The sequence below is a fragment of the Xenopus tropicalis genome, chromosome 7 (genome assembly GCF_000004195.4).
Source record: "Xenopus tropicalis strain Nigerian chromosome 7, UCB_Xtro_10.0, whole genome shotgun sequence".
Classification (NCBI taxonomy): Eukaryota; Metazoa; Chordata; class Amphibia; order Anura; family Pipidae; genus Xenopus; species Xenopus tropicalis.
The window spans coordinates 98,446,614-98,470,508 of NC_030683.2; the positions used below are offsets into that span (position 1 = coordinate 98,446,614).

General features: G+C 39.5%; 1 protein-coding gene across 8 annotated transcripts in view; it reads left to right on the forward strand.

Annotated features, from left to right (window-relative positions):
* kcnab2 (potassium channel, voltage gated subfamily A regulatory beta subunit 2) overlaps positions 1-23,895 on the forward strand; it is a 120,131-nt gene that overhangs the window by 68,930 nt on the left and 27,306 nt on the right. For 6 of the 8 annotated variants that reach the window (XM_031906327.1, XM_018095449.2, XM_031906328.1 and 3 more), the window contains 2 exons: positions 14,061-14,104; positions 16,577-16,614. In XM_031906327.1, coding sequence (XP_031762187.1) covers positions 14,061-14,104; positions 16,577-16,614 — 82 coding nt within the window. Of the gene's footprint in view, positions 1-10,232; positions 11,046-14,060; positions 14,105-16,576; positions 16,615-23,895 lie in introns of those variants that run through there. The other 2 variants (XM_012967347.3, XM_002937544.5) reach the window with 2 other exon arrangements.

The following is a 23,895-nucleotide window of genomic DNA, read 5'->3' on the forward strand; positions in this document are numbered from 1 at the left end:
AGGGTTTTTATTATTTAAGGAGAAAAAAAATCCAAACCTACATGGCCCTGTGTGAAAAAGTAATTGCCCCTTGAACCTAATAACTGGTTGGGCCACCCTTAGCAGCAATAACTGCAATCAAGCGTTTGCGATAACTTGCAACGAGTCTTTTACAGCGCTCTGGAGGAATTTTGGCCCACTCATCTTTGCAGAATTGTTGTAATTCAGCTTTATTTGAGGGTTTTCTAGCATGAACCGCCTTTTTAAGGTCATGCCACAACATCTCAATAGGATTCAGGTCAGGACTTTGACTAGGCCACTCCAAAGTCTTCATTTTGTTTTTCTTTAGCCATTCAGAGGTGGATTTGCTGGTGTGTTTGGGTCATTGTCCTGCTGCAGCACCCAAGATCGCTTCAGCTTGAGTTGACGAACAGATGGCCGGACATTCTCCTTCAGGATTTTTTGGTAGACAGTAGAATTCATGGTTCCATCTATCACAGCAAGCCTTCCAGGTCCTGAAGCAGCAAAACAATCCCAGACCATCACACTACCACCACCATATTTTACTGTTGGTATGATGTTCTTTTTCTGAAATGCTGTGTTACTTTTACGCCAGATGTAACGGGACACGCACCTTCCAAAAAGTTCAACTTTTGTCTCGTCGGTCCACAAGATATTTTCCCCAAAGTCTTGGCAATCATTGAGATGTTTTTTAGCAAAATTGAGACGAGCCTTAATGTTCTTTTTGCTTAAAAGTGGTTTGCGCCTTGGAAATCTGCCATGCAGGCCGTTTTTGCCCAGTCTCTTTCTTATGGTGGAGTCGTGAACACTGACCTTAATTGAGGCAAGTGAGGCCTGCAGTTCTTTAGATGTTGTCCTGGGGTCTTTTGTGGCCTCTCGGATGAGTTGTCTCTGCGCTCTTGGGGTAATTTTGGTCGGCCGGCCACTCCTGGGAAGGTTCACCACTGTTCCATGTTTTTGCCATTTGTGGATAATGGCTCTCACTGTGGTTCGCTGGAGTCCCAAAGCTTTAGAAATGGCTTTATAACCTTTACCAGACTGATAGATCTCAATTACTTTTGTTCTCATTTGTTCCTGAATTTCTTTGGATCTTGGCATGATGTCTAGCTTTTGAGGTGCTTTTGGTCTACTTCTCTGTGTCAGGTAGCTCCTATTTAAGTGATTTCTTGATTGAAACAGGTGTGGCAGTAATCAGGCCTGGGGGTGACTACAGAAATTGATATTGAAATTGAAAATTGAAATTGATAAACCACAGTTAAGTTATTTTTTAACAAGGGGGGCAATCACTTTTTCACACAGGGCCATGTAGATTTGGAGTTTTTTTTCTCCCTTAATAACGTAAACCCTCATTTAAAAACTGCATTTTGTGTTCAATTATGTTATCTTTGACTAATAGTTAAATGTGTTTGATGATCAGAAACATTTTGTGTGACAAACATGCAAAAGAATAAGAAATCAGGAAGGGGGCAAATAGTTTTTCACACCACTGTATTAATGTGTGTGTGCAAACACAATAAACACATGGAGGGTTGCAAAATTTTAGATGGGGATTCTCAGTACTAGGAGTAACAATTACACTCAAAATACCTCTCCTTGTTTTCCTCAGTAGACGTAACCTTAAGGGTTTTCAGGCTACTGTACTAACATTTTTATGGAGTTTCATGAGGGAGAAAGATATTTTCCTTAACACTGCACAATACTCCATGGCACTGTTATCTCTGAGCTGAAAGACAGGTGGCAAGCCATTAATTTTGCATGTAACTTCAGAATGCAGTGCAATCAAGGTATAAATAATGCATTTTTTGTATTAGATTTTTGATTGACAACAGGGCATTTGAAATTAAGTCTTCTGGTTATCAAATTAGTGACTTGCGCAATTATTAAAAAGTATGTAGTTAATCATTTATTCATCAAGTAGCTGTTCCATCTGGTGCTGTTTGACCCATTGCTCTGCCATTGCTATCTTGCACGCTGATTCTTAAATGCAGTCAAACAGCTTTCTGTTTAATTGTGCAGTTTCTGATAGAACTCAGTAGAGATAACAGATACCGTGTTATTATGATTATTAACATTTATTTATAGTGTTAAACTGATGAAACAATGCAGGGACAGTGGTTCCTCAGGAGGCTGTGTGTTACACAGCTTCTTTGAAAATAATTAAAAATTTTGAATGATTTGATTATTTTATGGGATATAGCTATCCTGTAATTCTGTGCTTTCTGGATAACAGATTTCCACATAACGGATCCTATACCCATATAATAGACACATTTTCATGAGGCAGCTATTGTAACTGATAACATCTCTAATCACTCTCTATAAGGATATAATTTATATAATATTCATTACTTTTTTTAAGGTGGGAGTGGGGTTTAGGTGTTGAGTGTGGAACAACGAGACTCATCTACCATGTTATGATTTAAAGGGATTGTTTTTTGTGTTTGTATTACCTTGATAGAGACCCAGCTGAAACATTGGCTCTGTTCAGTAAAAGTGTAATCAAATTATAGATGCCGCAAGTACTGTTTTCTCCTTATTTGCTCCAGAATGCCAGAAAGTGAGAAAAAGCTTATTTAGGATGAATACCTTGAGAGCTTTAGACCAAAATCACATATACAACGAACTCGTAACTAGTCCTCTGTTTTATACAAGCTGGAATGTTTGGTGATAGGGAGGCCATACAATCATCTAAATTCTTGAATGAAAAAAAATAAAAAATTAACAGAAAGCAAGGACTGAGAATAGAAGGTATTGGATACATAGGGGTGGGGTGCATTAGACAAACTAAAAGTTGATTTAGTTTAGCACCCTACAGTTCTTCATGTTGTAGGTTCTTTCTTATCATGAAAAAACACTGTCAAGAAAATATGTCTTAATAAGTAAAAAGCATTATTGAACTCAGCATTTCCTAGTGTAGTAATTCCCTTACCCAGTCGTTAATATATGACCATCTGTTCTTTTTACACAATAAAGGAAACGGAAAATAAAATTGCTAAAAAGTGCTCACAGGAGTGTTTTTGCAATTTACATATTTTTTTCTCCACAAAAATTCTCCCAAATACTAAACTAATACTCACCATAGAATGTCAGATTTAGTTTGAGCTGAAGCTGAATCATGTGAATGAGGGTTATTGAAAATAGCGATTTGTACCAAGTTAATCCAGGGACTGGTCCAATTGCCATCTTGGAGTCAGGAAGGAATTTGCAGGTTACGTTTGAACACATTTCTGGGACTTTTATATGTTATTACAGTTTTGCTAATGAAGGTGAAATTGCCCTTTAAGATGCAAGTCTTGGTTCCCCCAAGAGACCTGTTTATCATATTAGTTACAGTTGTATCTAATACAGGTGTTGATATACAGGGTTGGATTAATACAGGTGTTGAGTATTCTGGGCTCTCCTTCAAAAGCCTATTTAATTAAGTTTGAGAAACTTTCTATCTTTTTTTGGAGTTCAACGCAAGAGATCTAAGGGAAATGAGGGACTGCGGGCTGAGCTGCCTTGATGTCTTATGTGCAAGCATATTGACCTATCTTGGCAGCCCATAAATTTGCAACATGTTGCCCCCAGGCAATCTGATGGGCATCACTGGTCTATAGCATGCTGAATGCTAAAGGTGGCAATAAACCTTTAATACTAAACCTTTAAAACAAAGTACTGCCGTGGTATTTGAATTTAATTTAAAGTTCCCATTCAAAATGTTAGTGTCATATTTGCAGTACAAGTCCATAACTGCTAAAAGTGTCCTAGCTTAGGTGGGACTGTCCCAAACAGGGAGCCTGGAAGCAGGCAAAGTTTTGAGAGTTCTAGGAGGATTGGGACGTAGCCTTGGGTGTCGCAGTTTTCGTTTTTTTTTTTTTATAAATATTTGGTGGTATGCAAGCAATCTTTGGGATGTACTGCTACCACCATAGTGTAAAACTAAACTTTGACAGACCAGCAGCAATAAATCGATAAAGGTGCTTTAGTACAGTGAGCCGGTATCCCCAGGGCCAGGCAATAGAATATAAATAAGCCAGCAGACAGCTAATCAGTCAGCAGTAATTACCCATGCTAGTTATTTATATATTCCACATGCACCCAATAAAAAACCCTAATTCCGCTCAGAATAGGAAGCCTACAGAAATGGCCAGAGCATTAGGTATTGGTATTGATTGCCTGGGAAACACTTCCAGTTATATGAATTTTGTGCATAAATATGTTTCCATCTTCTCCGCTTTTAAAGACTTTAATGGTGCAACAACAAACGTTGAGAGAAGGACCTCATAATTCTGGTATTTACTTCTTACCATCAAGCAGAATGTTTGCTTCCTACACGGACCCAAAAGGGATCCATTTAAACTCCCAAATCATCTTTTGAGTTTCAGTGTGGTACTGTACCCACCGACCTGGGCTAGACTGTCAAATTTATAATAACTGTAACCCTGTTTATGGTTAGTAAAGCATTGTGTATGTATATATGGTGCTATACAAATGAATAAATACATACATATGTACGTTCCGGAAAGCAGGTTAATGGAATTATATCATGCTTCCCAAATTGCTGTAATATAAGGCAGATATATTATAAGAAAGACAAACTATCCTACATTGTAAGTATTTTTGCAGGGCTGGTTGGGCCCTTTTGTTCAGTTCATCATATGGTGCCCATTGGCCTGCTTGCTCTTGTCCTGGCTATTTTACTTCATGAGTCTTCTCAGCATCCCCCCGTTTGACCTTGTCAATAGTAGGAGGGCATGTGATAGATGTTTTTTTTGTGGCATTTTTATTTCACTTTATAATTAGAATCTTGTACAGGTATGGGATCCCTTATCCAGAAAGTTCCGAATAATGGAAAGGCCATCTCCCATAGACTCCATTGTAAGCAACAAATTCTAATTTTAAAAATGATTTCCTTTTTCTATGTATTAATAAAACAGTACCTTGTACTTGATCCCAACTAAGATATAAACAGTCCTATTGGTTTATTTAATATTTAAATGATTTTTAGCAGACTTAATTTGTGGAGATCCAAATTACAGAAAGATCCCTTATCTGCATTCTGGATAACAGGTCCCATACCTGTTAAATTACAAGCAAGTATTTTTGGATATTGCTGTGCCCCCCCCCCCCCCCTCATGGCCTGGCTGTGGTCCTTTTACCTTTATTTAAAAAAAAAAAAAAAAACCCTATACCACACCAGCTGGTGAAAAATGACAACTCCCTCCATTGCTGTCTAATATTTGCCTCTTTGCCTCCCCCCCACCCAATGTATAGCATCTAACATTCTAGAGATTAACATTATTACAGCTGTATTGCGTTTCCACTGGCCTCCTACTCCACTCCCCATGGTATTTCCAGCCATTCATTCCAGCCCTAAAATCTGTTGCATTGGAGTACCTTGTTATTCCATGCTCTCTTTTATCTCACATGTCATAATCCTATCATGTTACTTTAATGCTTTAACACGGCCAAAATTAGACCAGGTCTAATTCATTCCACTGCTGTAACTAATACTGTACATTTTCATGTCATTTAATGCCTTTAATATTAACTTTCTTTTTTATTTAATATTGTAAATTATACTTTATATTTCAATCTTAATTAAGTATCAGGTTTAATGTTTTTACTTTACATTTAATAATATCCCCTTATTTTTTCCAGTAATACATTAACTGGCATATATTACTAATAAAATATAGACTTGAGGGCTTATTTACAAGGGTGCAAGATGTGCAGCTCTCACTGGTGCAATGGAGCCCTGTACTGAACACAAACTGGTTTAGTAATCTTTGCTGTCATGATTTTTAGAGTTTACTGTCTATTTCTAAATTATACTATTTACATTGCATATCTTTTGCTCTACCATTTAAAATGTAATTCTATAACTAATAAATGTGTTTTTTTTAATTGTAATATTGTTGTGTAAGCAGCCATCTCAGTGCATTGTGCCTAAATCTGAGCTTTCAGAAGTAGCCAGTGCTAAGCTGGCCATACACACACCGATAATATCGTATGATTCAGGGCTGAATCGGCAGAAGGATGTAGAAGTCCTATTGTTTCTACATACTTATCTGCCGTTTCAGCCCCGAACAGTTAGTGGCTGATTGAACGATCTTTCGTGCGACCGATGGTCGCTCGAAAGATCGCAAATCGCCACTTGTGTGGCCACCTCTGCACATTAGAACTACTTTCAGATAATCTTTTGTTTCTCCTGCTCAATGTACTGTCAATACATAAAAGCATAAAAAGCATAAAAGCACACAGTAAATCTGTGTATGTGAATCCACTCTATACAGTCATGGCCAAAATTGTTGGCACCCCAAAAATTTTTCCTGAAAATCAAGTATTTCTCACCGGAAAGTATTGCAGTAACACACATTTTGCTATACACCTGTTTATTCCCTTAGGACATAATGTCACACAAAACTCCAAAAATGGGCTGGACAAAATTATTGGCACCCTTAACTTAATATTTGGTTGCACACCCTTTGGAAAAAATAACTGAAATCAGTCGCTTCCTATAACCATCAATAAGCTTCTTACACCTCTCTCCGAGAATTTTGGACCACTCTTCCTTTGCAAACTGCTCCAGGTCTCTCTTATTGGAAGGGCGCCTTTTCCCAACAGCAGTTTTAAGATCTCTCCACAGATGTTCAATGGGATTTAGATCTGGACTCATTGCTGGCCACTTCAGAACTCTCCAGCGCTTTGTTGACATCCATTTCTGGGTGTTTTTTGACAACCTTTCATCAATTTTTTTTTTTCTTCCGTCCACACCCAGGAAGATTAGCTACAGTGCCATGGGTTGCAAACTTGTTGATAATGTTGCGCACTGTGGACAAAGGCAAATCTAGATCTGTGGAGATGGACTTGTAACCTTGAGATTGTTGATATTTTTCCACAATTTTGGTTACGTCCTCAGACAGTTCTCTTCTCCTCTTTCTGTTGCCCATGCTTAGTGTGGCACACACAGACACACAATTTAAAGACTAAGTGAACTTCTCTCCTTTTTATCTGCTTTCAGGTGTGATTTTTATATTGCCAACACCTGTTACTTGCCCCAGGTGAGTTTAAAGGAGCATCACGTTTGAAACAATCTTATTTATCCACAATTTTGAAAGGGTGCCAATAATTTTGTCCAGCCCATTTTTGGAGTTGTGTGTACCATTATGTCCAATTTGCTTTTTTTCCTCCCTTTTTCATTCTGTTCCAATACACACAAAGGGAATAAACATGTGTATAGCAAAACATGTGTTACTGCAATACTTTTCGGTGAGAAATACTTGATTTTCTGGAAGAATTTCTGGGGAGTTGGCATTTCTCATACATAGCAGAAGATGGAAATGCAATAGAAGCCTCACCTGTGTGGCAGTACCAGTACCAGTGAGTTGTTTATTTGCTAAGAGAATTGTGACATTTTTGGTCACAGCCTGAAAAGTTTGTGGAATCCTGAATTAAATGCTCATCATCAGCTTCCTCTTGCGTATGGTTAAGACAACAAACCCATTTGGGAGATGCAATCACTGAAACCCTCTTGGGTTTATATATGTAATGAGCCAGCTGTCATCCGGTGTAATGCCTTACTGACAGTGAAGCAGAGTAATAGTGCCTATACATGGGTTTGTTTGGTATCCAACACATTGCCCAAATGCTGAATGGAAAGATATTTGCTATATTCCTACATCCTCAGACTCCTCTTGTTACCGTGTGATGCCAAAAGCTTCCTGTATCGTGCATGTGTTGAAGATGCAGCAATAATGTGTCCATGCTTACTGTTTTGCACAGCCTGCGTTTTTATGTTACTATTTTTTTATGTTACTAGTTAAGTCAAATATTTGTCTGGTCCCTCTAATTTCTTGACTGTAATTTATGGAGTTTAGCCCCTAAAAAGTATCTGTGATGCATTGTAGGCCCCAAAGTTCCCAGGCACCCCTTTTAATTGATGTAATTCACAACTAAATCCCACACATTTGTTGAACAGGTTTTTAATTAAGTACACAGCTATGTAGTTGCCACTATCAAACCCTGACAGTAGAATGGGTCTTCCTGAAGACTTAAAGGAAAATGAAAGGTTAATATAAATTAAAAGTAAGTCTAAAGGCATTCTTTTTAAGTACTTACTGCATATCTAAATTCCCAGATCCCTGCTTGCTTCTCTGAGATATGGTGCTGGCAGCCTACAGCTGTGTGAAGACTACAGTGACATCACTGAAATCTCTCTTCCCTTCCTGTAGGCTGCCAGCGGCTGTCTTCCTATTCTCTGAGCATGTGTGTAACTTGATCCTGTCTCCTGTTCTGAGCTACACATGCCCACCAGCCAATCAGTAGCGGATCTGGTGAAGGGGGGGGGGGAGGGAATGAAACACATGTGCAGTATGAAGCAAGGAGGGAAAGGAAGGGAGAATACCTTTTTAGAGATGGCTGCCTGTTCTAGAAAATGTGAAGTAAGTGTGACTGAGTAAATATTTGATTAGGTGAGCCAAAAGTGTGGCGTTTTTACTAAACAATAGGAGGACTATTGGGCAGTATGCTTTTTAAATTTTGACTTGCATTCTCCTTTAAATTAGTGATGTGATGGGGTTGACATGGGACCCGCAGGTTTTCCTTCAGGTCAGACGGTTAGGGTTTAATTTGGGAGACCATTTCACATTTGGGTTGGGTGCGGGTCAGACACCTTTTCCCTGCTCTCGAAGTTTCCCTGTTTTGGAATGAATGGTACACCCATAAGTAGTGTACAGTAGAAATACGTGAGTACAGGTTGGGTGCCGGTCCTGAAATGTGGGTTAGGATTGAGTGTGGCTAGGATTAGGTGTGGGATTAATTTTTCCTGACCTGCACATCACTAAACTGAATGCCATACTAGCACCATCATTGGATTTCCATTTTCCAAAAAGTAATTTCATCACAGTTTCTTCTTATAGCTTTTCCGACAACTGTAAGTGAATTGGAAGAGGAAAGAGCAACAACAGTGTTGTATTGAAGCAGTACAGTGAGTACATACACAAACAGGGACTGCTGCGTGTCTCTGTTAAGGCAGTGTCAGTCGAGGGCCTTATAGCATTCCCAAATAAGCACCATGTGAAAAAACAGGAGTAAGAGGCGTATAGCTGTGAAACGTTAAACTTCTGTACTAAATCCTGTTTCAGCTGTTGTTGGACATCATAAGGGTAATTTAAGGAAAGTTTGCCCTTTAGTTTGGTGACCTAGTGAAGCCAATCAAAAAGTAGTATTTATTACTCTCCTGTTTAAATACAATAATCTAATCTGTGTCCAAGACTTGTGACCACCATAAGGAAGGAACAGGAAGTACTGGCACTGGGAGCCTGAAATACCACAAATGGGGTGGAATTTGGGTGGATAGTGGTAGAGGTTGGGTATAACAGAGGCATATGCAAAGGTGGCCTGGCAATTTAATTGCAGCCCTGATAAAAGTTCATAGACCTGGTCCGAATTGCCAAAGTTGCCTTTGTGTTCTTTTATATGGAATCACAATCTGTCTAAAGCTTATTGTCGGATAGAGCTGTCTTCAGTCCCTTGCAGCCATGTCCTCAGATGCCTCTTAAAGCATAGTGACAAAGTTAAGGAATTAGTGGATATTATTTCAGTCCAAAATATATTTTGTTGAGAGTCTCCCAGACTAATGTCTAAAGGTACAGAAATATTGTTTTATCATATTTAAACGGGTGCATCATCTGATTAAAGAATATAAAAAGCTGATCATAAATGGCTCATATTTCATTTATCACTGTATATTAATGTAGTACCGGTATAGGACCTCTTATCCAGAATGTTTTGGACCTGGGGTTTTCTTGATAAGGGATATTTCCTTTATTTGGATCTCCATACCATAAGTGTAGAAAAAATATAATTGAATCTTTAAACCAAATAGAATTGTTATGCCTCCAATAAGGATTCATTATATCAAGTACAGGGTTTTTTTTTTACAAAAAATAAATCAGGAGGTTGTTTCCTGTAATTTGGAGCTTTCAGTATAACAGATAACAGATCCCATATATGTGTGAACGTATAATATATGTTCCCAATGAATATGGGAATATATTAAAGTGAAGGGTTCCAATGTTTTATGCAATTCAAGAGTGTGACCATACTCAGATGTGTAGGAAAATTAAAATAAAAAGGGCTTTCCTAAAATTACAATTATTATTTTTTTAATACATAAAATATACTTGCACGTGGGATACTGCTCCAAAACAGTAGCAGCATCGAATCAGGCAGTGAAAGAAATGATAGTCCATTCCCCCTTTAGTTAATAATGAATTACTGGATGCATTCAGTTCAGTTCACTGGAGACCTAATTGACTTAAAGAAGCTTGTGAATCGCACAGTGTCAGTTGAGGTGCAGTGTGCTCTGTACTTCAGAGGTCGACTTGGCAGCCCAAGGAGGAGTACAACTCAGACAAGCTGCATGCAAGGAAGGAAAAGGATGTGGATACGTTCAGACTTCTGTCAGTGCCTTGCAGGAGAGTTGGTTTGCAAGGTTTCTTTCTTGTTTCTATGACCTGCATCTGATTTCCAGATATTTTCCATGGATGAAGTTGTGTTTCACTGGGCAGATTATTTGTTCGGATCTACTTTGTTCTTCTAACATTAATTCAAATTCCATCCAGAAGGTAAAATGCTGTATTTAAACATGTAAGATGAACTATTTTGTTACTTTCAACATTTAAGTTGACAGTATACAACGTGCCATAGAAATAAGAAGGTAGTCATGTTTGTAAGATAAACGACTACATTAAAGGAGAAAGGAATCTGGGGAAAAGTCAAGGCAGCTATTTGAACACTGCATACAGAAAATCTTACAAACCTAGAGGCGAATCGAGCTGAGGAGCCATGCAGGTTTCCTTTGCCTGTTCGGAGCACAGTATAAAAACTCGGAGTGCAGAAGATAGGCTAAATCGTCAAAATGTGGGTAGTCCGAACCTTGGCACACGTACAAAATTCCGAACTGTGGCTATGGTCGCCCGGAGCCTAGGACATCTGTCAGTGCAAAATGTTCCAACCCCAAGCGATTCCAACTTGCGTCATCCAGGAATGAAATATAGGTATGAAGGGAAAAAAGTATGTTTGTTTATATATTAACCGCTGCATTTATGGGGATTGATGCTGCAGGATTTTAGAATAGAAATGCTTCCTTTTAGTCCACTGCAGCTGCTGTAGCCTTAGTTGTGTTCACTTACACTCTGCACGTTTGTGCTTTAAATAGAGACAATACACACACTATGCTGATAACAAAACAAGGGATTTGCCTTGCCAAAAAGTGAAATTAACCTGCTTTCTACAGTTTGATAGTTTTGGTTTTTGATATTAAGTTTTTCAGTGTCTATGAATATTACATAATATGAACAAGGAACAAAGCATTGAAATATTGCATGCATTATTTATCATGGACTTGGTTTTAAATATCATACTGCGCATTACATCTAATAGTCACAGGGCAAATGTTGAATGGTGTACATTCTAAAGCAGAGCAGGGTGTAATTGGAGGAAGAGTAGCTCCTCATAGTAACAATGAGGTGGAATGTTTGTAAATCCCTGTGCAACTACCCCCTGGAAGGGGCATGCATAGTGCTACAGGCTCATTGCTCATAGTAACCTGTAGTCCAAATAGAGCACTGGGCTATAATCCTGCAGAGCATTGGGGTTATGATTAAGGTTGACACTTTGATTTCTGTGCTTTCCAGGTTGTAGAGGGACAGCATGTACCTGTGTACTTAGATCCTGTCTGTATGCTGATGTTAACAACAATGTTCTGCAGATCCCTAGCAAGATCTCTCCTATACAACATCAGATGTATGTCACTTATAGAATATGCTTTTTGGATTTTTGTCTGTGCAACAGAAAGCTGTAATAGTACAATAACTATATATGTAAAGTAATACTTCTAGAACGTCCCACTGTGAAGCATTAAAGGGTTATACTATAAGTGCTGTTGTATTTGTTTTTTTATTCCCAGTTCAACACTTTATTCCAATGTTGGTTTCAGGCAGGGCAACAGCCATTTTTAAAAGGCTATTAAAAAAAAATTTTAAAAAAAGATGCCTAAGTATTTTACATCAACATAAACTTTAATTGTAAGTTGAACTTTCCCTTATAGAAAGGCTTTTTCACATTGACTGGCTTTTCTGATGGCTACATGCTAATATCCATTTTAATTTTAAAAAACTGTCACATTTTAATTAATGGCAGTTAGAGCAAACAAGTTTTCCATCACGTCACGTGATTCAATGATAAATGTGGAATTGAGACTCCCCCTCCCACATAGATAGTGGAATCTCTAGGCAGCCATGGCCAAACATGCTTAAGTTGCTGCTGTGTTTCCTCATCAGGAACCCATCTGCCTTCTGTAAATGCCCAACCTTTAGATCCATGGATAGCTGAAAATATCTGCACTTACCATCTATAGTAAAGCATCAGAATGGGATCATTGTTATATATCAATGTAAGATGCAATTGCATTTTGTCTTTCCACGTTACTTTTTCCCAGACTGGCCTATTTGCTCCTCAGTCCCAGGCATTCTTCATGGAATTAGTGTTCCGGTGCTTCTTTTCAGACAATTACCTTTAAAAAGAATGAATAACTGTGACACTTTAGAATTCAGTGTGCATGAAATAAAAGCCTTGGAGCAGGGGGATCATCTCTTGTGCCTTGCACTTATGCACCAAGCAAATGCTCTGCCTCTCATTCAGTGTCTGGCAGCTTTGCAGAGAAAGGGGATTGGATGGTATTATCTGATGATTCATTTTAATTCCATGGTAGACATAACAAGCAGCATCTGCTGTTGTACAATCGTAGGTGCAAATGTCTTCTTTTCACTTGACATTTCCCTTGCATGCGTGAATGTGTGAGACCTCATTAAATGCAGGCACAAGCTATTTATTATTTACAAGTTTTGTCCAGAGTCATGATTTGTTCTTATTCTCTTGTTTGTTCTGACAAGTTCACATATTGTCCCAAAAGAGATACAGGAGCCCTGATCACATTTTCACACTTAAAAATAGCCTTTAGTAAAGAAAAAAAAAATGTATTTTTGGAACGCGAAACTAGCATATGAATTGGCATTTGTTCTTAGTAGGCATCCTACCAAGAAAGGTTTATATGTACATAGCTAAGGGTGCAAAGCCAATTTATGTAGCCAGGCACAGTGTGTGTGTTCCAACAAACTGGCTTCCTATCTGGTAGGATCATTGGCTTGGGGTCTATGCACAGAAGCATTTTACTGCATGTCAAATCTGCTGCTCATTTTAAAATAACAGCAAGGGCTGCAGTCTTCGGAATGATTGGAAAAATCGCCATTTAGGACATCTGCCACCCCCACTGTTACTTCATCCATGCCCATTATAAAGGCATTTAAAAGTCCCAGCTGACAATCATATATTGCCTTCCCTGAAGGTAGCTTTAAGTTTCATGGTCTGTTTAATTGTTTCTGGGATCACTGAACCTGATGACAGGCTAAAAAAGGCAAAAAAAGGATTCATAATTAAACAAACATGCAGACAAATGAAGACCAGATAAGAAGCTCCTTAGAATAGTCACTCCTATAACATACTATAATTAAAGGTGTACTTAAGTCCCTGAATAGTAAATGTTGGTCTGTGCCACTGGGCGAGAGGCTTAGGTGACCTCATTGCCTGCTCCTTTTTCATTCTGAGGGCACTGATTGCCAAACAGAGAGTGTGAACAGGCACCAACATCACCCATCTGGAATACAGCAGTGTTTATTGGGTGACTGCCCGAAGCCAGGGAATACAGGGGGAAGGGTATTTAGTTCTAATAAATTGCAAAACAAGAAATGAGTACCATCTTTGGTGAGGAGAGTTGCTTGTTTTAACTGTGTGGGTTGCAAGGTGCTAAGTCAGAGTTGTCGAAATTTGGACCATTGGTGCTTTGGCCCACTGTTCCCAGCATCCCAAGTCAGTGAAGCTGGGAATTATAGCGCATAACATTATTGGGATGTGAGAGCCTCGGTACAATGGATCTGCTTAAGGTCAAGCAAATCAAAATGCTTTTAAAAAGTGGAGTCCCCCAATGATTAATAGTAAATACATTTCTTTTTCAGAAATCTTGGCAAGTCTGGCCTAAGAGTTTCCTGCCTTGGCTTAGGTAAGTAATATTTTAGCTTCACCTGTTTTCACTCTGTAATACAGCACACACCAATTAAATTATTAATGTACAATATAAATTAGGGCAGATTCCTTTAGTGTATTGCTCAGCAGAACTGTACTGCAGCTCCATGTTCTCCTGATTTTAAGGCTGAAAGGATAGGGCAAAGTTCTTCCATGTTTAGAACAGTTTTTGCCACTGCCATAACACACAGCAAAAAATGAAACATTTGATTTCCTTTGAGTGGTTATACTACATTTCTGATTGGTTGCCATGGATTAATGCAGTTATTTAGTTAAAGCCACTATGTTCCCTCAACCTCCTGGCCCAACTATCTGCCTTTGTGGGGACCAGAACAAGTCCACTTAAAAGGGGTTGTTCCCTGTCATAGAGCTGGGCGGTATGACCAAAAATTTATATCACGGTATTTTTCAAAATTATATCGGTATCACGGTATTTGACGGTATATAAATAAAAAATAAATAATAAATATTGGTGGCCCCCCCCACCCCCCCAACAACCCCAACCCCAGCCCCCCCAACCACAACCCCCCCCAACCCCCCAGCCACAACACCCCCCAACCCCCCAGCCCCCCCAACCCCAGCCACAACCCCCCAGCCACAACCCCCCCAGCCCCAGCCACAACCCCCCCAGCCCCAGCCACAACCCCCCCAGCCCCAGCCACAACCCCCCCAGCCCCAGCCCCAGCCACAACCCCCCAACCCCAGCCCCAGCCACAACCCCCCCAACCCCAGCACCAGCCACAACCCCAGCACCAGCCACAACCCCAGCACCAGCCACAACCCCCCCAACCTCAGCACCAGCCACAACCCCCCCAACCCCAGCACCAGCCACAACCCCCCCAACCCCAGCACCAGCCACAACCCCCCCAACCCCAGCACCAGCCACAACCCCAGCCCCAGCCACAACCCCCCCAGCCCCAGCCCCAACCCCAACCCCCCCAACCCCCGCAACCCCCGCACCAGCCCCAGCCCCAGCCCAACTTACCCAACTTGTGGTTCCTCCAGCGATGCGTCCTAGCGACGTCGCGTGCGCGCCGACGTCACGTGCGCACGGGCGCAACCCGGATGTAATTGGATAAAAACTGCAGGAGGCGCGCATACCGGTATAGCGGTATGTTCAAAAATCATATCGTTTTTTTTTCAAAAACCGGTATACCGGTTAAACCGGTATACCGCCCAGCACTACCCTGTCAAATAATTAACTTTCTGTATGTTATAGAAGGAACTATTCATAACAGCTTTTTAATTGGTCATCTTTTTTTCAAATTATTTGTCTTTTTTCAAACTATTGCTCTGTGGGGCTGCTGGGTTACTAGGGTAATTGTAACCATAGCAACCAGGTAGTAGCTGAAATATCAAATCGAAAAGCTGCTGAACCAAAACCTAAATATTTAAAAAATACACATAAAAAACTATCTTTCTAGTTAAATTAAAGGTGAACAACCTGTCTGAATCTGCTTAGAATCAGACACTCTATGCTCAGATGCTTTTGTAGGTGCCTAAAGGTGGCCGTACATGAAAAAATAGCTGTGCTTATATACCAGGACCATCCACAGGAATCAATTAAAATCCAATTTTATTTGCTCATTTAAAAGAACAAAGCCTAACTAGTTTCATGCATAGGTGTACTTAATCATAGGCATACCTATAGGTGGCCATACACGGGCCAATTATAGCTGCTGATAGCGATCCCCTAGACCGATTCGGCAGCTTATCGGCCCATGTATGGGCACTAACAACGGGCATGCCCGACCGACATCTGGCCTGTAATTGGCCAGATCTCGATCAGGCAGGTTTAAAAATTGTTGATGCGGTCCCCAAATCGACGGACCCGTAGGTGGGGATATCGGGAGAAGATCCGCTTCTCTTGACGACCTCGAAACTTGAGCGTATTTTAGCATGTATGGCCACCTTTAGACTGATTGGATGGCCAAATATAAATACTGTAAACATTTATCTTTAAAATCCCATGTGATCCATTAATTTGCAAGTTGGTGGATTTGTTGTCCAGTTTTTGCCCACCATCTATTTTGCCTAGTATGCTAATGATCTTTGAATGCATACCTTGGATTGTATGTGAGAAAATAGGCTCTAAGAGAATGTCAGATGTTCAGGTTTCCCAGCATGAATCAGCAATTGAAGTGCCCATTTGTTTGATAGCATGGGTTAGTTGGTTGCACCAGTAAAAAATCACATTACAGTAGTAGAATATTAATCCCAAGAGAAAAATAACAGCATTTATTAAAGTTAATAAAATATCCTATAGCATTGCTTACAGTATAGAAATAAACAGTTTTGTGAAGACTATTCTACATATATCTACATTCCTTAAAACGCCCAGGGTGTCATGTTTAATCAGCTGCTGGGAAGGAGGGGGGGGGGGGTGTTTATTATTGTTTCATGTCAAGCATTCTGTATTTCTAACATTTTGAAATCTGTGTGTTTAAAGGAACATGGGTGACATTCGGAGGTCAGATCACTGACGAGGTAAGTCTTGATTTCAATGCAGGCATCTGCTTTATAAATAGCATGCAAATGTGTCGCAGTTGTTAGGAAATCGGATTGCGGTTCTTAACAAATGAAGAAACTTTTCCGTTTCCCTACATCTGTTTGCCACTCATCAAGGTGACCTATATTTAACGCAGGACTGGGCAAGTTACGTTCTATTTTGGACGTACTAAAACATGTTAAACTGTTCAACGTATTGCCTTTATTATTTTTATTTTAGTGCTGGTAATCTTTTATTTAAAATTCACCCACACATAATAATACAGGTATAGGACCAGTTATTCAGAATGCTTGGGACCTGGGGTTTTCCGGATAAGAGGTGCTTCCATAATTTGGATCTCTATATCATTCACTGTGTGTGTGTGTGTACAGTATATTATATATAATATAATATATATATATATATATATATATATATATATTGAAGGCACTCACAGCATGTACACTATAAACAAAAAACTTAACTGGATTTCCAAATCTACGCATTTCGATCCCCTGAGGATCGTCGTCAGGATAATGACAGGAAGTGAGGCGCAACATTAAATACACATATCACCCAATCAGGGTTCAACAACATTTAACCCATCAAGTGCAAGTGAGTATAAGAGCTTTCACATATGTTCCAATATAGGTGATCATCATATCGATAAAAATAATTGATACCATCCACATAAATAGAATGAGCAATTCATATACTCTATATCATATATACTGTGTGTGTGTGTGTGTGTGTGTGTGTGTGTATATATATATATATATATATATATATATATATATATGGAGTAGCTGTAGAGAGAGTCCGCACTCACAGGTCTTAAGAAAATATAGAAGTTTTATTGATTTGAATAAAACTTCTATATTTTCTTAAGACCTGTGAGTGCGGACTCTCTCTACAGCTACTCCATCTATTATTTTGGGACTGCACCCAGGCTCCCTTGGACCTACTTATACGTGAGTGCCTGTCTTCTTGCTATATATATATATATATATATATATATATATATATATATATATATATATATATATATAATAACACACATGTGCTTGAGATCAAATTATGCACCTACCACTAAATATATTAGTATGCAGTATACTTCTGTAAGCCATCATATTTCTCTTACTTTACCTAAACTGTTAAAGAAGCGGTTATGCAGATTTTAGGGCATGAAAAAGTTTTAATTTTACATAGTACTAGTATGTATAATATTTCTGGCTGCTGTTAGTGACCAACTTCCTGGTTGCTAGGGTGGCATACTTAGATGGTATGATGATACCTGGCAAGAACCAGAGATTTGATGTGTGAGATTAAAAAGTATATACATCTATAAGGATTTATTATGATTTCCCAACACATTTTCTATTGATATGTGACAATGACAATAAAGATATATTCTAATTCTAATTCTATTCGATATGAACAGAGCATCACAATCTGTGTTCTGGTACTAGATGATGATTTTACTCTAATGTTTATGAAGGTGCCTGTGTCAGTGCAAGAAATAGGGCAGCTGTGGGGGTTGAAGGAAATAGTGTAGTGTAGAGAAGGACATCATGCTGTCATATATTTAATATAATTGGACACCTAAATCATTAATATTGTATGCTCCCATTCAAAGCCAAAGCTATATCATTGGTTAATACCATCTGTCTTACTGAATAAAGGGTTAAGAGAAATTGAATGGTAAAATTCACCTGTGCGGGACCTGGAAGTCCCAGCAGTGATAAGTGTGCAATGTAGTGCTGATTTAAATATTTAAGTGCTGTTGTGCTGAGTGTTTTGTTTATAGCCTGACCTACAACAAAGGGGACTGCTGGCAGTGCAGTTGTAGCAGCTGCTTGGATTCCACTACATGCAATGTAGCCATGCTTGCAGATTAGCGCTAATCCCCTGAAAAGGGAAATATCGCTAGCAAGCAGGTGTTTTGGAAAACACTTAGCTCTGTCTCTCTCAAGTGAGTCTTTGAGCAGAGATGCTCCACAAAATGTTGAGCCACTTTATGATTTTCCGTATTGTTTATACAAGTGCAAGTTACTTTATTGAAAACTTTAACCACTTTATAATTGGAGCTATGTAGGCCATCTGGACAAGGACTGCATAAATACACAGATGCATTCCCTGGTCCAACAGCAAAATCAAGGTTTTCAGGCCAGGTATCTGTCGCCTTACTCCTTTATATGACCTTGGTCCTGACTTCATCCCCAGTGAGGGCCATTGGGCCTTGACAGTAGCCAAGGTATTCCTCTGTCATTGGCACAATTTGGCAACAATGGGTTGTATCCTGGCAGCCCAGCCAGAGCCAACTGTGCATTTAGTTTAGTGCCTTTTTTTGTTTTGTATTTTTGTTACCCTCTTTGTACCGGCACATATGGTTTTTGCAGCAAATCAAAACACAGTGCTACGAACTGATAGTACTGATAGTACGGAAAGAGTTCCCTAAGCTGTAGGCTTGTAACTGAAGAGGTCACCTGCATAGGGAATTAACCCCTGTAAAGAGAGAGAAGGACAATTTTCTCTTTATCTTTATTATAAAAATTGCAAAAGTACTTTAAAGATATTTACTGTATTATAATTATATATATATATAATTATAATTATAATTCTTGACTTTAGTTCCCCTTTAATCATTACTACATTTATCCATTCTTTTTATAAAGACATTCAGAGCATCTTAACACCCACCATTAAATCTCTCGTCACTTCCTGTCAGTTACTGCCCTCCCTTGGCTCCTCTTACAGTAAATATACCCTTTCCATGGTGATGGGATAACTGCTTCTTATACAGCAGCTGTAAGGCAGTGCGTTGAGCTCTACAGAGACCACAACCAACCTCACCTCTTACAACTCTAATTAATGATATTATAAATGGGATAGAAAGAAAGTAAAGAGGTTGTATCTACAGACAATGATTAGGTAGAGGTTTAGCTTTGAATTTCCACATTGTATAAACAAAAATATTTTATGTACAGGTGGAGAAAACTAGATTCAAATTTACTGACTTCATAGGAACTGCATCACAGCAGAATAATAGAATGCTGCATGTAACTGCACATCAACATACTGTAGTTCTGGGTGCCTTAGTAAGCAGTTGGCTATAGGACAGTGCTGTCCAACTTCTACGGTGCCGAGGGCCGGAATTTCTCTAGCATACATGGTGGAGGGCCGCTAATGGAAGCCAGTTTTGACCACACCCCCTTTTTAAACCACACCCACTTCAAACCACACCTATTTTATCACAATGGTGGTAGCACAGCAAAATCCCAAATGCTTGGTCCTTACTGTGGGGATATCAACCATCATTCATATGTGAAAGAATTATGTCATATTAAGATATACCCTTAAATTCCATATGCCTCCTCCTCCCTTGTGGATAGCAGAGCAACCCCCAGTACATAATTACACACCTTTGGCTATTTCCAACTGCTAACAAACTCCCACAACAAACCCCTGCCAGGTTCACCTCCCACAGGCAGCATAGGGCAAGCAGAGTATGGCACACACAGGCAGCACTCTGCCTGTCCTATGCTGTCTGTGTGTGCCATACTCTGCCTGTCCTATACTGCCTCTGTGTGCCATACTCTGCCTGCCCTACCCTGACTGTGTGTGCCATACTCTGCCTGCCCTACCCTTCCTGTGTGTGCCATACCCTCCCTGACCTATGCTGCCTGTGTGTGCCATACTCTACCTGCCCTATGCTGGCTGTATGTGCCATACTCTGCCTGCCCTACCCTTCCTGTGTGTGCCATACCCTCCCTGACCTATGCTGCCTGTGTGTGCCATACTCTACCTGCCCTATGGTGGCTGTATGTGCCATACTCTGCCTGCCCTACCCTTCCTGTGTGTGCCATACCCTCCCTGACCTATGCTGTCTGTGTGTGCCATACTCTACCTGCCCTATGCTGGCTGTATGTGCCATACTCTGCCTACAGTACCTATGTCTTAGGTGTGAAGAAGTGAACAATGGGAGGGATTACAGTCTGAGCCTGAGGTGTGAACACTGCAGGGGGTGAACAATGCAGGTATTAAAAGGTGTGAAAAACACAGTGGATTACATTTTTAAACAATACAGAGGGATTACAGCCTGAATCTGAGGTGAGAACCATGCAGGGGGCCAGTTAATCTCAGTACTGATACCATTTAAATCTTACACAAGAGTAAGCCATCAAAGCAGCCAGACAGGTGGGGGGCCACACAGAGGGGGGTCGCGGGCCGCCAGTTGGACAGCACTGCTATAGGAGAATGTCCACTGGCTAATGGAAAGGAACAGATAGATGGGTGTTCAGTCTGGGCAGCATGAAGGAGATCCAGGTTGAAGAAACTATGCTTTTCTTTCATCAGCCCTTAAAAGTGTGTAAATATTGGATAAGAAAAGAGAGAATGTGTAAATAGTCTAAAGATAAAAAATCTGTATTGGCAACGCTATGCTTTATGTGTGGCAGAAGTTTATTAATTTGATTAGGTCGAGAAAAGTCAGGGGTGCTTTCATAGAATGGCAGTGGAAATGAGTTTTACAACAATGGGATCACATGGTATACAAGAATGTAATTTCATTCCCAAGCATTTAAGGCCAAGAATCTGAGAGAAATCAATCAGCCGAAGCAATTTAATTTTCTGATCACTCGTTGACTATACATAAGAGATCATTTTACCTGTATGAGACATTCAGATCACCAGCCCTGCCTCTCCTACATGATGATATGCTTTGTGTACAAATGAGTTGACTGCAGAGTAAGAGCAAATACAAAGACTTTTGTTTGGCTCCATTGGAAGGAATGATCAAGTAACAAACTATAATCAGTTATGGTCTAATTTAAAGTAAAGCTTGACTGGCACTGCAACTCACATGGGCTGATGCTGTGGACTGTATAGTCTAAATTGTAATATAAACAGGCCCTGGATCTGTGAGTGGATTTGTACCACTTACATTTGCCACATTGCCAGACCAATGCAGCCATTTTGCTTCAATACTCTTGTACTTGCTTGATTTTTCCACTGGTTTACCTACTGCAAATGCTGAACAATATAGTGGGCAGAGGGGCTTAAACATATTTTTTGTAACTGAGACAATCAGTTGTATTAGTAGATGAATCACATAGCCATACTTATGCTTCTGTCCTATGTTGTTGTCTAGCCTTGGGCCTTGATAAATATGTACATATAAATGGAAACCGAAGCTGCCTGATTATTTGTACTAAATGTAGTTTGTGGCAAATCCATACAGTTTGAGTTGGCCATATTTTGAATCCTCCACATATATAAAATGTATCTGACTAATGAATACTTTGTTGCCTCCAGTACTTTTTAGACATACTTTTCAGGGTTCAGATTTGATTAAGCTAATTTTATGGATTTGGCCAGATCTGAAACCTGCACAAACTGCTTGGATTTGGCAACACTGGTCCTGCATTAGTTCTTGTCATAACTAAATTACTGAACACAGGTATTGTAACCTTCCATACGGTATTATTACAAATTACTCTGGTGTTACCGCAAAACTTAAATTGAATGTGCAACAATGAGGGTTCAATCTTTTTAAATTTCAAAAAATTTCTTTAGCAAAGAAAGTGCCTATTTCCTTTAGGTATCATTGGATTCATACAAATTCTGAAAATAAATGTAGTGGTCAGTTTTTCAGTCAAGTGCTTAATGGAGCAGTGGGGGTGACAACAAAAAAGAGGGTGGAGGTAGGCAAGAATAATTGCAAAGCCAGAGCCTAATTCCTTTGTTGTAAACACTTCCTTTTTTCCACTGAATTTTATATTTGTGGCACTTTGGTGGCTTGCTTTATGCTCTTTAATAATCATGTTTGACAGCTACTGCCACTGCTTTTTATGCTCTTTAATAATCATGTTTGACAGCTACTTGCCACTTTATGATCTGTTTGTTCCAGATAAGCAGACTCCTGATGGATTCTGTACATCACTCATCATACAGGTATAGAGTCCTTTATCTGGAAACCTGTTGTCCAGAAAGCTCTAAATTATGGGAAGGCCATTTCCCACAGACTTCATTTTAATCAAATGATTAAAAGTTAGCAAACAGAAAAAAAACTTTACTTTGTACTTGATCCTAAATAAGATATTATTAATCCTTATTGGAAACAAAACATCCAGAAGGGTTTATTTAATGGTTAAATGGTTTTTTTTTCAGTATACATATGTTATTAACATCCAGATTACAGAAAGACCCATTATATGGAAAACCCCAGATCCCAAGCATTCCAGATAACTGGTCCCGTTTCTGTATTAGTATTCATGAATAGAGTTTTGTCGTTCTCATCACATATCCCATAATAGATAATATATGCATATATACATTTTGAGTTAGGTTCTTTCTGGTCGGTGTCCGTGTTACAAATGTTGGGTATTTCCTGAAACTCATTCACAGAAATCACAGTAGGATGTGAGCATTTTTGGCACTTGCTGGCCTTGTGTTAGGCGGGCTGCCTGCCCCCCAGATAGGAATTACTGGCATCCTTCCATGCACATTGCAGAAAGTGCCTGCAACTTCTCTTCACAGCCAAGGAAAACTGCAAGAGGGAATAAGTTGCTGGTTGGTTCTGGGAAACTTTTTGGGAAACTTTAATCAATTTCTGTTTATACAATGTGTAATTGCAGAAAATAACAGTAAGAAAATAAACCACCTCGCCACCTATATGCTGTGGTATAAAGCTATGTTTGGATTTTAGCCGTATGGTGAAGTTTTCCCCATGAAACGTGAATAGGATATGCCAACTATGATAGTGTGAAATATCCGCACAAATTAAAGGGTTCTGGTACCAATAAAGAAAATACACACCTTTTCAAATATTGTGACTTGTTTTTAAATGTGTTATTTTGGGGATCACGCCTAAGGAGAAATACACTGATTTCTCAGTAAGCCAGTCATTTTAAGAATTTTTCACAGCATTTTTGTGGCAGAGATAATTTAAAACTGCTTCATAATCAGGTATATTGATTGACCCAAAGGAGTTGATGGCAGCAGGATGCAAATTAGAGACCAGGTTGCAGGCAGCTAGCCAAATGGCTAGGCAACCATCACCCCTTTTAATAAGATATATATTCAGAATATGTTTTTAGATTCAAATTTAATTTAGAAACCAGATAATGCCCCTTTATCTGTGCTTAGAAGTGTGCTTTTCTCATCTGTCCTTCATATCAGAACCCCACCAAACCATTGTAGAAGGCTTGCCTACCCAAAGCTTCCATTCAGTTAAACATGGAAATGTGGTAAAATACAGCTGAGGGTCAAAGGGCAGTATA